At 51.5% G+C, this 14,693-nt stretch overlaps 1 protein-coding gene across 8 annotated transcripts in view; it reads right to left on the bottom strand.

The window, feature by feature from the left end:
• REEP1 (receptor accessory protein 1) overlaps nucleotides 1-14,693 on the bottom strand; it is a 137,001-nt gene that overhangs the window by 5,286 nt on the left and 117,022 nt on the right. For 4 of the 8 annotated variants that reach the window (XM_061432629.1, XM_061432631.1, XM_061432633.1 and 1 more), the window contains 3 exons: nucleotides 12,500-12,677; nucleotides 7,599-7,634; nucleotides 212-363 (listed from right to left, as the gene is read on the bottom strand). In XM_061432629.1, the coding sequence (XP_061288613.1) occupies nucleotides 212-363; nucleotides 7,599-7,634; nucleotides 12,500-12,677 (366 nt within the window). The remainder of the gene's footprint in view (nucleotides 1-211; nucleotides 364-7,598; nucleotides 7,635-12,499; nucleotides 12,678-14,693) is intronic. The other 4 variants (XM_061432630.1, XM_061432635.1, XM_061432636.1 and 1 more) reach the window with 2 other exon arrangements.

Below are 14,693 nucleotides of genomic sequence, written 5' to 3'. Positions count from 1 at the left end.
TAAAAGTGGTAGGGTCTTTTTCACCCCTTGGCAAGTAGCTAGAAGCTATCTAGTGGCTTCTCCTGCCTGTTTGATGGAGGGAGGTCTCCCCTCTTCAGGCACTCAGATGTTGGGTATCCCAAGAGATGCCACTCCCAGGAGCCCCAGATCTCCAGGGCAAAGCCCTCTGTGAAAATACACGCTCCACCCCACAGCCCCCGATACCGTGTACCTCCAGGGGGAACTCCGTCTTTCGAGGTGCTTTAAACTTGTACATGAAGTCCAGCAGGTCTTCCTCTTCCTCATCAGAAAACGCCAATGGGTTTTGGACCTGGTGGGGCCCCCAGGCCTTCACACCACCCTCATTCACATCGCCCTCAACCACTGAATGGCCATTTACAATCTACGCAGGGGAGACAAAGTACAGCAAGGTGGGATCAGTGTAGAAAGGAGCAAAGAAGGGCAGGCCAAGGTTAGGCACACAGCACGGCAAGCCAGGCCAGTTAGGAGAACTGAGGCCCCAACAGCTTCCTGGAACGTTGCAGGGGATCCAGGACCACTGCAACCACGAGGCGCTATGCACAGGAACAAGCGCAGGCTTCAGAATCTACTGACAAGCTATCGGGGGAGGTGGGGGTCCAGCTGGGGGTACCTCTGTCTAAACAGATGGGTCACATCCTACAGCTTAGGGCTGTGGGGCCACACCAGAAGAACACCAGGGGGAAAGAATATCCTCTGGAAAGGATGGTGGCAGTCACTTCCGGAGGGGAATAACACAGTTTTCTGCATGATACATGCAAGCTGATGGTGCCTTGATTATACTTGCACATACAACTCCGAGCTGTCCTTAAGAGAGAGGATGTAAAATGCCAGGAAGCCTTCAGAAAGAACCTTAAGCAATGTAGATTTTTCATTTCAAAAGCCAAGTGCTAGAGAAGCAAAGGAGACTGGTGGAAGGAGAATCTAGCCGCGGTCTTCCCCTCAGAAGCAGCAGCGAGATTCCTGTTTTGGTCTGCCGTGACTAATCCACATGGAAAGCTCCAGAAGTTATTTGTGTCACTGTTGTTGTTGTTCACTCAGCATGTCAGACTCTTGGCGACCCCATGGACGGCAGCACGCCAGGCTTTCCTGTCCTTCACCGTCTCCTGGAGTTTGCTCAAACTCACATCCATTGAGTCGGTGATGCCATCCAACCATCTCATCTTCTGTCACTGCCTTCTCCTCCCACCTTCAATCTTTCCCAGCATCAGGGTCTTTTCCAATGAATTGGCTCTTCGAATCGGGTGGCCAGAATATTGGAGCTTCAGCTTCACGTCACTGAGTCTGCAACATCGAATGTGGAGCATAGTCCATGTCATCTGGCCACGTGATCCTATCTCAGTCGAGATATAAAATACTTCCTGTCGCAGTCTGTCTGACACTCAGAGACGTATCTTTCTGGGTTTCATATATTGTTTTTACCTAGAACCACAGAAGGCAGAGCCAGGGAGCCCTCTGATCACCTGATCTGACCACCCGAGGCCTGCAGACAGAAACCAGAGCTGTTCTGGGACACGCTGCTACTTCTCCTAAAAACATGTTCAGCCACCAAATGTGTTCTCCCCATCAAAGGGGGTATGACAGCATCCAGTGTGGACTTCATAGAACTAACAGTGGGAGCCTAGTCTTGAGCCGCTTTCCCAGTCATTGCTGCTATACTCCCAATAAACAGCAGGGGGCAGCATGAGAGCACAGCTGTCTTAACCACAAATTTCAAAGCTGAATTGTAGACTGAGAGCGACCAGCTGCGACAGGATAGAGCCAAGCCTGAGATTGTTAACTCCCCTTTGCATTTTTTTTGCTCCTGTGCATTCCCCAACCTGTTTCCTCTGGGTTTAGGCTCTCTCTGGTCCCTTCCCCTGCCCAAGTCAGCTGCATCGTTAAGATGGATGAACGTGAAAACTGGTCAGTCTGGCCCTCCTTAAATGCTCTGGTCTTCCCCAGCCTGTCAACTCACCCAAAAGGTCTTGGAATGTGTACCACATGGCTTGTGCCTCGAGCCCTAGTTCTCCTGTCCATCAGTTTCTGCCTCAGCTTCAAAGAAAGTGTCCTGAGCTACGGCTGATCCTCCTTGGTCCCTCTGAGCAGCTGACCCAGGACTGCGCCCACAGTGGCCACCCATCCACTAAAAGAGGTGGAGTCCTGACATCGTCTCAGAGGGCTCGCCTCTTGTCCCAAACAGAACTCAGCACTCATCACAAGGACATTCCTCTGAACACCTAACAGGAGAACAAAGAGGCAGGCCTGCCTAGGACTGAAAGACCAGGGCAGAAGCAACCTGCCTAGGTCTGCCCCAGCACAAAATCTCCCATCTTGAAAGCAGACTAGGGTTTGAGTCTGTGCTTCTGCACTTGAGGCTCCCTCTACATTCAGGCCCACAGCATTCCCTCTACATATCACTCTGGGGTTCAGAAGGCAGCCCAGAGTCACCAAAAGATCCTCAGGCATGGAACTGTTCAACCTGCTCACCCATTCTGGACTCACTGGGACTGAGCACTGAACTCACACACTGTCAGAATAACAATAATAACAACAAGTGCAATCTCAAGAATGAAGCAAAAATGCTTTGAGTTAGTTCTCCACTGCATCCTTGAGCATGGGCTAAATGGTAGAAAAGAAGGGCCACTAGGAGTGATGGACCAAGGGAAGTCCAGAGATCCAGGCAGGAATGGAAAACAAGGTTTCAACTCAGCAGAGGTGGGGAGTGAAGGAACCACCTTCAGTGTGGGCAGCTCGGGGACCAGAAGTATCTTCTAATAGAAGACACAGAGAGAACCTGTTGAAAAGAGGAGAATCCTATTGGTCACTGTGTTCGTGGAGAATTTTTGCCAAGAATGTTGTTTGTAATATTCTGCTTGACTCTCAGGACCTGGGAGACGAAACACTGTAGACAAGCTGAGCCTCTGAGCCTCCAGATGTCTACTGTGTTGTGACAATGAATCTCTTATTTATTTTTGGCTGCGCTGGATCTTCGTTGCTGCACACAGGCTGCACATGGCTTTCTCTAGTTGCAGGGCACGGGCTTCTCATTTTGGTGGTCTCTCTTGTTGCAGAGCATGGGCTCTTGGGCATGCGGGCTTCAATAGTTGCAACACATGGGCTTGGTAGTTGCGGCTTCCAGACTCTAGAGCACAGACTCAGTAGTTGTGACATACAAGCTTACTGTCCCATGACATGTGGGATCTACCCAGACCAGGGAGCAAACCCATGTCCTCTGCATTAGCAGGCATATCCTTAACCGCTGGACCACCAGGGAAGTTGGACGATGAACTGCTTAACTGCATCTCCCCCTTTGCGCTGGCTGCGAGGAAGCCCAGCATCTCAGACTGCCTATGACTTTGTGACAAGCACCTATATTTTTCTTGTCGTTCTGACTCCATCTTACCTGCCTCCTCCCTTCCCCTCCAAGCTTCATTTTCTTATTTGGTTTGATCTATCATCTGTATTTCCACAAGCAGACTTAAATCCTTTAGGGAACAGGGAGGAGTATCAGTGAAGAAATAAACCCCACAGAACATGGTCCCATCTTTATGGGCACCCAGGTGAAAATAGTGGCTGAGCAGAAATGTGGTGCCTGACCTCCTCAGCGCTCCTTTTCCCGTACATCCAAACAGAATTTGTGATCCCACAGGTCCTCAGCCAAAAGGGTGCTACTGTCCACGTCCTAATACTCTGATGGCTCCTGAAGACAACTTGTGTGAGGGGAGCGTCTCATGCAAGGTCATGGCCACAGCCACCTGCAAACCTCAGGGGATGGCAGCCAAGCCCTCAAGCCCACAGAGCTGACCACAGTGGCCAGGGCTGGGTGGTCTCCAGGAAAAGATACGGGTCACTCTTATTTTCCTCAGTGGGGGAATGAGTGTGTGGTCTTGGCTTACTTTCTGTGTTAGCAAACGTGTGTAGAGCAGGCTGGAAAGCGGCTGCACCTCTTCTCTCTGTGGGGAGTGCAAGGAGGGAAAAACTCCCAGCCCTTCAGGCTGAGCTGATCCATCTGCAGGAGCCCCAGGCCTCCCCACACCCCTCCCCCAGTGCAGCAAACACCCCGGGTTAGTGAACACTTCCACACAGCACACATTAGTGGGAGCCATTAATCAAAGTCAGCAAACACGTTTGAGGAGAGCACGCCCATCTGGACCACTTACATCCGAGTCCCCAACAGCCACCGAAGAGAAAGGAAAGAATATCCTGTTAAAGAAGGACCTTTGGGGAATGAAACTCACACACATGTGCGAGTGTTCGTGCACACGCACACATACACACATACTCACTCACTGCCCACGCTCCAAACCTCTGACAGCTCCTGCTACTGAGGAAAGAAACTACCCCAGGGCCCCACTCACGAAAAGATGCAATTCTCTCTCTCTTTTAATAGGATAAAAAGGGATGATTCTGCTTTTTAAAATAGGTCCCATCTACTTGATTTAAAAAGTGGGGGCGGGGAACCCACGTCTATGACTCATTTCGAGCAGTGACAGAATTCAGTCTTCAGTTCTATATAACATCAAGGTAGGCAGAGAGAAAAGTGGGGATAAAGGGCAGTAGGGGTGGGAGACAGAGATAATAATAGAAGCACAGAAAAAGAGAGACAGATGTGCAGGAAACAACAGGAAATGGCTGACAGGCAGGAATGGAGCAGAAAGTTCTCTTGGGACCTGAGAGGCATGGATGGAAATCATCTCATCATTTCAGGGGACCAGGAGGGCCCCTCTGGCCAGAGCATCTGTGATCTGCAGCATCAGTGCCCCAGCCCCAGGTGTGAGACACACCTCCCCCTACACCATCTGCTGATGCTTCACAGCCAGCACCCTTCACGGGTCAAGTTGGAAGGGTCCCCGTAGCCTCGAGTTTAGTCCCTCACCCCATTTTACAGAGGAGGCGACTGAGGCCTGGAGAGTTGAGGAGCTTTCCCACCATCACAGAGGGAAACGGTGCAGATGACTCACTAGCTGTTTCCTTGCAAGCAGACCTCAGGGAGATGGGGTAGAACTCCAGGGCCCTGGATGTTCAGAAGGCTGAGAAAGGCAGGGCTGGGGCAGAGGCTCCTAGATCATGACTCTGAGCAGGTCCACCCCAGCCTGAGGCCTCCACTGAGCCCCACCTGCAGCCCCATCCCCAACAATCCCCATCCCCACAGCTCCGTGGAAGGCCAGACTCTACTCAGTGCTTACCACCAGCTATAATTCTATTTTAACTTCTATTCTAACGTCCTAGAAAGGCAGGCTTTGATGATGAAATCACCAGGTGTCGTGGGGGTGGCGGGGGAGGGGGACTTCCCAGAGGGCAGCATGGAGCAGGCCCACTGGGCAAGAGTAGAGCAGAAGGCTTCTCTCTTCTCCCAGGTCCCAAGATGACAGGATCCCATAGGGAAAGGGTTTCTGAGTGGCTTAAGGTATTTACAAACTCCAAATTGTAGGGTGATTAGGCCGAAATAAACATAACTGCCTTAGGTCACTGGGATGGTTGTTTTCCACGAACTAGTGTGTGCAGCGGGCTTCCCAGGTGGTGCCAGCGGTAAAGAACCCACTAGCCAATGCAGGAGACGTAAGAGATGCGGGTTTGATCCCTGGGTTGGAAAGATCTCCTGGGAAAGGGCATGGCAACTCACTCCAGTATTTTTGCCTGGGAAATGTAATGGACAGAGGAGCCGATGGGCTATGGTCCGTAGGATCACAAAAAGTTGGACACGACTGAAATGACTTAGCAGCAGCAGCGTCCAGCAGACCCGAGTATTATGTGCTAGTGATGGACACAGCTGTGCAGCCCCTGGGTTTCTTTCATCCTTGTCGAGCATATGTACAGTCCTCTGTTCCTGCAGGACGATGGTCCCCACAGCCTCCTGCTAGGAATCTTTAGACCACCCATTCTCATTAGGCTCATGGCCTCTGAAACCCCCAGGTCTTCTACAGACCTTTAAAAATCCAAGAGCTGAAATGTCTAAGGCAGGGGTCCCTAACCCCTGGGATCTAATGCCTGATGATCTGAGGGGAAACTGATGTAATAATAATAGAAATACAGTGCGCAATAAACGTAACGTGCTTGAATCGTCTTGAAGGCATCCGCCCACAACCCCAGTCCATGGAAAAACTGTCTTCCACGAAACCAGGCCCTGGTGCCAGAAAGGTCGGGGACCACTGCTCTAAGGGACTCCCCTGGCAGTCCAGCGGTTAAGGCTCTGCATTTCCACTGCAGGGGGCACGGATTCAATCCCTGGTCAGGGAACTAAAATCCCCCATGCCATGTGGTGTGGCCAAAAAAAGAAGGAAAAAAGTCTTAAAACTGAGGAAATAAAGGGAAAAGAGGATTCTTCTTAGAACACAGCTCCATGTCTTCCTGCTCGCCACTTCTGTGGGAAGCATGAACCACGTCTCGGTGGCGACAGGGCTGGGGGCACAGGCAACCATGGCACTAGGCTTGTCTCCCTCCTCCCCCACCCCCACACCAGCCAGCAGGCCAGGGCTGGCCCCTCTTGCCTTCTGAGCCAAAGGGAACTCCTTCAAGGGGTTGTAAGGGGCCTTGCGTTAGCCCGGCACCATCTCTGGTCCCTCACATGTTAAGATCAAGGAAAGAGCAGGAGCAGGTCAAAAGAAAGCAACACAGCCCAGACATCACCCTCACCCAGGGAGCATGGCAGCAGGGGCCCTGCCCAGGCCTGGGAGAGCCCAGTCCCATCTCCCTGAGGCCTTCTGGCCATCACGGCCAGCATCATCACCATCATCATTCTTCAAAAAGCCCTTTCACAGATATTGTCATAGCAGCACAGTGAGGTGGGGAAGCGGGAAGTTTTACCTCTACTGGAAGGAAACCCAGGCTTTTGGCGGTTAGGTCATTTGCACATAGTCATACAGCTGGTGAGCGGCAAAGCAGGACCAGGGCTCCCTTGGCTGCACAAGGACTGAAACCCCCAGAACTGCAGGGCTCGTCACTTCCAGGGACCTGGGTAAGTGCCTGCACTCCTATCACCAAGAGCACAGGGAACTATGACTCTGTGATGGTTTTAAAGTCTCTCCATATTCCTTGTTACTCCTCCCTCCAAGAGGTGGAGATGAATTCCCCTCCTCTTGAGGATGGGCTGGACTTAATGACTCACTTCCAACAAACAGAACAAGGCAGAAGTGATGGTTTTGTGCTTTCCAAGACCAGGTCCTAAAAGGTGCTGTGGCTTCCCACCTGGCCTCTCTCCTATATCACTCACCCTGGGTGAAGCCAGCTACCATGTGGTAAGGATGCTCAAGCAGCCCCCAGAGAGGCACGTGGAATGGACCTGAGGCCTCCAGCCAAGAGCCACAAGATGGCCATGTTCAGTCAAGCCTTCAGACAGCTGTGGCCCTGACTGACACCCAGACCATAACTCTTGAGAGTCCCTGAGCCAGAGACACCCAATTAAGCTGCTCCCAAATTCTAACCTGAATTCGCTGTAAGATAATACATGCTTGCTATTTTAAGGAGTTAACCTCCTCACCCCACCCCACCCGCTGACCCTGCAGCTGAAAGGGAGCCCCAAGGTCAGACACCAGCTCATGGTTAGAGCCTCCTTCCAAGGCAGGTCTCGCACGCTGCAGGGAGGCTGGCTGTGTACTCACCTTTCCGGGTCCTGCAGGTGGAGCAGCAGGTACACACTGCGGGGACGGGGGCATCATCAGTGATACCCCTCACCTGGACAGGGACCAGCCCCAGGCCAACAGGGAGGCCCAGGGAGGTGTGGGCATCCCCATATGTTCACTATGGGGGTCCCAGGAATGTGGGTCTCTGTAGAGACACCAAGGTGGGCGAGGGGATCACTCTAGATTCCGCTTCCTCACAGGTGCTAGAAAATGCCCTTGTCTGGTGCACAGAGGCCAGTCCTTGTGACCTGCAGCCCAAGGGAAGGGAGGGGATGAAGTCCAAGTCTCCTCTGAGAAATAACTACAACTGCCCCTTCTCTCTCTCTCTCCCACTTCATCATGGCCTGCAGAAAACCTGCTCACACTGACCTCCGAATCCCCAAAGGGCTCTGTGTCTGGCCATTTGGCCCCAGTGGCTAACTGGCTGCTACCTTACACACTCCCCTGGTCTTGGTGTATATCTGGGCCTTGGTATACAGTGTGTATGTGTGTGTATGCACGCTCAGCTATGTCTGATTCTTTGTGACCCCATTGACTGTAGCCAGCCAGCTTCCTCTGTCTATGGGATTCTCCAGGCAAGGATACTGGGGCGGGTTGCCATGTCCTTCTCCAGGGGAATTTCCTAACCTAGGGATCAAACCCACATCTCCTGCATTGGCAGGGAGATTCTTTACCATTGAGCCACCTGGGAAGCCCTTGGTATACAGTAGGTGCTCACTAAATACAGGCTGTCTTCAAGTTCATGGAGGGCAAAGATCATTCTTTCAATTCCCTTTGTACCCTTCCCTGGGTTCAGTGCCAGACTTGCAATAAATGATGTCTGACAAAATACCTCCCAGGCCATTTATTCTGCAGGGTGGGCCACAGAAATTGCATGGTGTTATTTTATACCAATGGGCATGTATATTTTTATTTTACATAAATTATTACATAATCTCTTATTCCATTTTGTACATTGTTCACTAGGCCTCATGTTTTCAAACTCTACCTAAATGTGCATTGAAACTGTTGCTTCCAACAGCTGCACACAACTCCCTGGGGTGTGCAGCCACTGCCTCCTACCCAGCCTGTCTTCAACAGTAGCCTGCCGTCCAGGACTGGCAAATTATTAACACCTCAACTGCTCTCCTCACAACCCCAAGATGGAGGCCAAATAGGGATTCTGGTATCTCACCTTCAAAGGCAAAGGCTGAAGCGAACTGGGTTCCTTTCCTGGTCCAAGGACAAATCCTCTGATAGTGACCGCCCAGGGAATCACTCTCAGGAAGGTTCTGAGATTGAACATAGGCTCGGTGGGGACAAGAATGGTGACTGCTTGGTGACGTTGGCCTCACTGCGTTGCCATCTCCGCCCAGGCCCAGGGGTCACTCAGTCAGGACAGAAGCCCAGACTTGGGGCCATTTCCCAGACCAAACCACTCGTGGTGTCCGAGGCCAGGGCCGGGAAGGGCACACCAGCTGGGCCTCCTTTGGCAGACTTCCTCCTAGGCACCCTGACCCTCCCCTCCGGGGTTATGACAACTCCAGAGCCTCTGACCTGGGTGCTTCTGCCCTCGACCCAGGCCCTGGGCCATCTTTCACCTGTCTTTCTTTCTGAGCTGCCTTTTATTTTAGGCCCAGAGCAGCTAGGGTGAAGGCAAATCAATGGTCCCTGTCCTTCCTGCTAGGTCAGCACCCCACTTTCTGGCCCTGAAATCATGGGTGCCACAGCCAAGGGCGGGCAGTGAGGAGAGTGCATTTTGTTGCAGTACAGTAGGCTCTCTGGTTCTCCATGAACTCCACTTGCTCAGTCTGCAGACCTGCAACCAGAGTGGTCTCCTGCTTTCTGGGGCATCACAGAGCATGGAGCGGGGCAGGGCCAGGAAGACAAATCAGCCCAAGTCCGTTTCCATCAAGTGCTGGCCTGGGAAAATATTCAAAGCCCAGGGGATGCCCCCATCGCCTTCTCTTTTATCACTGAAGTACAGCTGACTTACAATATTTAGTTTCAGGTGTACAACATAGTGATTCAATATTTTTTATAGACCATACTCCATATAAAGATGTTATAAGTAACATTGGTAAGACTACCTTGGTGGTCTAGTGGATAAGACTCTGTGCGTCCCCTGCACAGGACACAGATTCAATCCTGGTCAGGGAACTAAGATCTCACATGCCATGTAGGGTGACCAAAAAGGAAAAGAAAAATCTCACATAAAACTGGCTATATTCCTGCATCCTTGTCACCTATGTTATGTTCAGCGGTTTGTAGCTCTTAATTCTCCTCACCCATTTTACCCTCCCCCAACCTTGTCCTCTCTGGCCACCACCAGTCTGTTCTCAGTATCTATGAGTCTGTTTTTATTTCGTTATATTCATTTGTTTCATTTTTTAGATTCCACATATAAGTAAATATACACAGTGTTTGTCTTTCTCTGACTTATTTCAATAAGCGTAATACCCTCCATCCGTGTTGCTGCAAATGGCAAAATTTCATTCCTTTTTATGACTGAGCAATATCCATCTCCTTTTAGATCCTACCAGACCTCTCTTTTTCCCAGTTTTGAAACTGCTGCAAATACTCCACCAAGGGGAAGAGTAGGCAGGAGGCCTGGACTCTGGTCCTGTGTGGCCCTGGCACAGTATGTGCCCTCTCTGAGCCCACTTCCTCTGTTCAGTTTGCCTCTATAATGACAACATAGAAAGGGACTGCAGGCCACCCAGACTCACTTCCCGGCCAAAGCAGGAACTTTGTACGTGACTAACTCTGGTTTGGGCCCTTCCAATGTCAGGGATCTCACTACTTCACAAGGCAGCCCATTTCCATTTTAGACACTTTAATATTAAAGTGCTTTTCTAGGTAAGTTAGACAGCAACAAGAACAGTAATAGTAGCTACTACTTAGAGTGCCAGGCATGACCCTAAGCACCTTCACATGGCTAATTTCATTTGAATCCTCATGACAACTCTGCACATGGGGCTAGTCATTCTGTGCGTTCAGATAAGGACTCTGTGGTGCAGAGAGGATAAAGCGCTTGCCCTGGCCACACAGCTGGTAAGCGGCTGCCCCCTCGGAACTCTACCCCATTGGTTTTAGCTCTGTCCACTGAGCCTCACAGAATCGGGACCCTTTATCAAATCAAAGCGACAGCTTTCATTTGAGGCTCAGTAGCTCAGAAACTGATCAAGGGTGGAGGCTCACATGCCTAGGAGCCCGGGAGGTCAGAGGCCAAAGATGCTCAAGGAAACCTGATGGCCAGTGGGTGAGTGGATAGAAGGCACTGACCCAGGAGTCGGGGCCATAGGAGAATGCCACCAGAAGGCACAAACCTGATGACAGCTACCTTCCCTGGGCCTTTGTCTCTTCGTTGATAAAATCAGAGGGTGAGATTGAGTGATCCCCAAGCTCCCTTCCTGCCTGGCCTTTAGTGATTCCACACTAAGTTCTCCTGGCTCAGGGACAGGGTTCCCCTACCCGAGGTGGATCTCACCCCCATGGCCAAGCCTCCATCTCCCCAACCCTAGTAGGGCTAAAACATCTCTCTTCCAACAGAAAAGCCACAATCTTCAATCCTAGGTAGAGGGGACATTCCCGAGAGGGGAGGAAACTGGTGGATGCCAGGCCTGGCTCTGAGCTGGTCTCCTTTTCCTGGCGGGGAGCACACGCTGTCATTCCCAGGGCAACCATGAAGCTCCTTTCCCATCCATGTCTTAGACCCTCAAGTTGGGTGGGCCTAGAAGGACCCTGTTCTCAGGACTCTAAGATGCCCCCTGCAGGCGGCATCTTACAGCACATGACCCAGGTCTAGGTGACCTGGACATCCCTCTTTATACATTTAAGGGCAGGCGAGCCACCTGGCACACGTTACAGCCAGAAATTGCCACAGTGGCCCTATATCCACCCCCAGGCTCAATGTCCCATCAAGTGAGAGGGCCAGGGGAGATTCAGAACCATGCCCTGCAGCCCACCCCCTCCCCATCTACCCTCTGCTGGCAGCAGCAGTGCTCAGCCCTGTAACCTCCCCTAGGAACAGTCTGGGGAACCAGAAGTGCTGGCCAGCTCCCTACCCCTCCAGTCCCCGACCCCAGCCTCCACAAACCAGAAACCCATTGATGGATCAGAAGTCGGTGGGTCCCAAATGTGGCTGCACCTTGACAGCACCATGTATCAGGGTCTCATCCTCAACATACTGAATCCCCTGGGGGTGGGCCCAGGACTCTACACATTTAATAATAAGGTCCCATGTCAATTCTGGCACAGGGACCCCTCTCAACCAGGGCAGACACAGAGGCAGAGGTGTGGTTTCATACAACCCTGGCCTCCACAGGAATTAGATCTCAGGGCTAGTGTGGCCTTGGCATGTGGTGGCTCAGGGTAAGGTTTATGGGGCAGGGGGGTGGGCACAAGAAGGGGACGAGATGGCAGAATGAGAGGATAGGAAACACCGTGTCAAGAAAAGGGACCACGGGAACCGTAGCCCTGGATGTGGGGGAGGAGACACTCAGGTGCTCATGACAGGTGAGCCCTCCTGGGAGCATGTGGATGGAGAGGAAAGAAAGAGAGAAAGCTGCCTTAGCCAAGGACAGCTGGGCCAGTCGCCTCTAGGCTTGGTCTATGTACCACTATTCAACCACCTTCAACACCCTCCCAACCCAGATAATCAGATGGAGGAGGCAGGACCCTTGGTGTAGGGGACCTAACTCTGCCCCCATCAGAGTTCCCAAGGCCAGCTTCCCATCCTGGCCTGAGTGGCACTCAGTCCCTTGGCTGACCTGAATGGTCTGATGGGCATCTGTGTGAGCGGTGAGTCCTTGGGGAAAGAGTCCTAGGGTGGCCTGGGCCTCTCACTAGGAAAGCAAGGCCTAAGAGGTGGGAAAGAAGGGAAGTGAAGTGACACCTACCTGAGCTGCCAGCGCTCTCAGAAGCACTCCTGGACATCTTAGGCTGGCCGTGCTTGCCGCTGGCCCGCCCAGGGCCCGGTGGAGGGGGGCTTGAGGGAGCAGGGGTGCCGTCTCCCCTGATGGTGGAGAGATCCTGCATGCTGAAGCTCCGGAGTCGCTCCGATAAGGCACCTTGTCCCTGGACGCAACACAGAGGGACACCCATCAGAGGCCTGCCCCACAGGCCAGGGGCAGCCGTGGGGGACACACACAGGAGGGACACCCATCAGAGGCCTGCCCCACAGGCCAGGGACAGCTGTAGGGTACTCTGACAGTCAGCACAGTAGAGACCAAGCCCCTGGAAGGACTCTGCACAGGGCAGCTGCCCCGCGTATTTGTGGGAAACACAGAGGGGGACCCGGCCCAGAATGCTCCAGGGCCTCTTACAGGCTCAGCCATTGTTTCTCTGCCTCTTGACTCTCCTCTCCTTCAGATGCCCCCACAATAAAGCAGGGCCTCAGCCAGACCCAGGGTGGAGGAAACGACCGTTGCCTTCAGTCCCTACTCTCCAGGGCTTGTCTGTGGCTTCTCCAGCCTTACATAAATAAAAATCTTTATATAGCTACATTTTTCTCAATCCTCAGGAAACAGGAATCTGGCCAGAAGATCAGAACTTAATAATCTAATAATCTTAATAATGTGCTCAGTCCTTAGTCTTTTCAAAGGAAATCAAATGCAGACAATATTTTTTTAATGTATGACAACAGCAATTTCTTTTATCTACTCATGTGACTGTCCATGAGTCACACTGACTGCCACTGGTGCATCTGAGATTCATAAAATAGCCAAAGGTAATGAATCAGGAAGGAAAAAGATGATATTAAAAAAATAATAACATACATGCAACAAAACCCTGCTGACTGTAACCATTTCTGTCTTGCTTGCTCAAGTTGCTTCAGTTGTATCCAACTCTTTGCAACACTGTGGACCTTAGTCTGCCAGGCTCCTCTGTCCATGGGATTCTCCAGGCAAGAATACTGGAGTGGGTTGCCATGCCCTCCTCCAGGGATCTTCCCAACCCAGGGATCAAGCCTGCCTCTCCTGCGTCTTCTGCATCACAAATGGATTCTTTACCACTTAGCCACCGGGGAAGCCCTTTACTGTCCTGAGGGAGCCACAGACATCATGTCAGGCAGAAACTGTTCTTTTTGTTTAGGAAAGCAAGATCGATCCACTATACTTATGAAAGGGAAGGGCCTTGTTGTCTGGATGAGAGAATCTGTCATTGTGAAAAGGATCGTAAGGCAGGCACAGGGATGATGGCGTTGTCTTAGGTGCACCTTAGGGGCTGGAGGACAGACTCCTGTTTGCAGAAAAGGAAACCTGAAGTGGGAGGGGCGGGTAGGATACTGGGGTTATTGAGGATTGGGTTGGGACCTGGAACAAGACGTGACAGGCAGACTTCCCTGGTGGTTCAGTGATTAAGAATCTGTCTTGTAATGCAGGGGACGTGGGTTCCATCTCTGGTGGGGGAACTAAGATTCTATACATGGCAGAGCAACTAAGCCCCCGCAACAGCAACTAGTGTGTGCATAAGAACTAGAGAGTCCATGTGCCACAAAGAAAGATCCCGTGTGCTGCAATGTCTCCTGGAAACTAACAACAACACAAAGAAAACTATTTAAGTAATCAAATACATATACAATTAGAATATGAAATCCAGGCAAAGGGTATTTGGAGGGCATTATATGAAAAAGGTGGGCTTTCCACGTAGCTCTAGTGGTAAAGAACCCTCCTGCCAATTCAGGAGACATAAGACATATGGGTTTGATCTGGGTTGGGAAGATCCCCTGGAGGAGGGCATGGCAATACTGGAGTATTTTTGCTTGGAGAATCCCATGGACAAAGGAGTCTGGTGGGCTATGGTCCATAGATTTGCAAAGAGTCGGACATGACTGAAACACCTTAGCACGCATGCACATAAGAAAAAGGCAGAAATTGTCCTGGTTGCCTCCAACATTGCCCTGGGACGATGGCGGGCAAGGGGTGTGAGGCTTAACCTACCAGATATGACAGCTGGGTAGCCTTTGCCAAGAAAATGAGGGCAGGACCGGCTGCCCAGTATAAACCCCTCCAAATCCATCAGTCAATGACCCATGATATTTCTACTCAGAAACATTCATGATGACATCTAGAATTTAGAAGAAACAAGACT

The sequence above is a fragment of the Bos javanicus genome, chromosome 11 (assembly GCF_032452875.1).
Source record: "Bos javanicus breed banteng chromosome 11, ARS-OSU_banteng_1.0, whole genome shotgun sequence".
NCBI classification, from domain to species: domain Eukaryota; kingdom Metazoa; phylum Chordata; class Mammalia; order Artiodactyla; family Bovidae; genus Bos; species Bos javanicus.
This window is presented reverse-complemented; position numbering and strand designations above follow the sequence as displayed.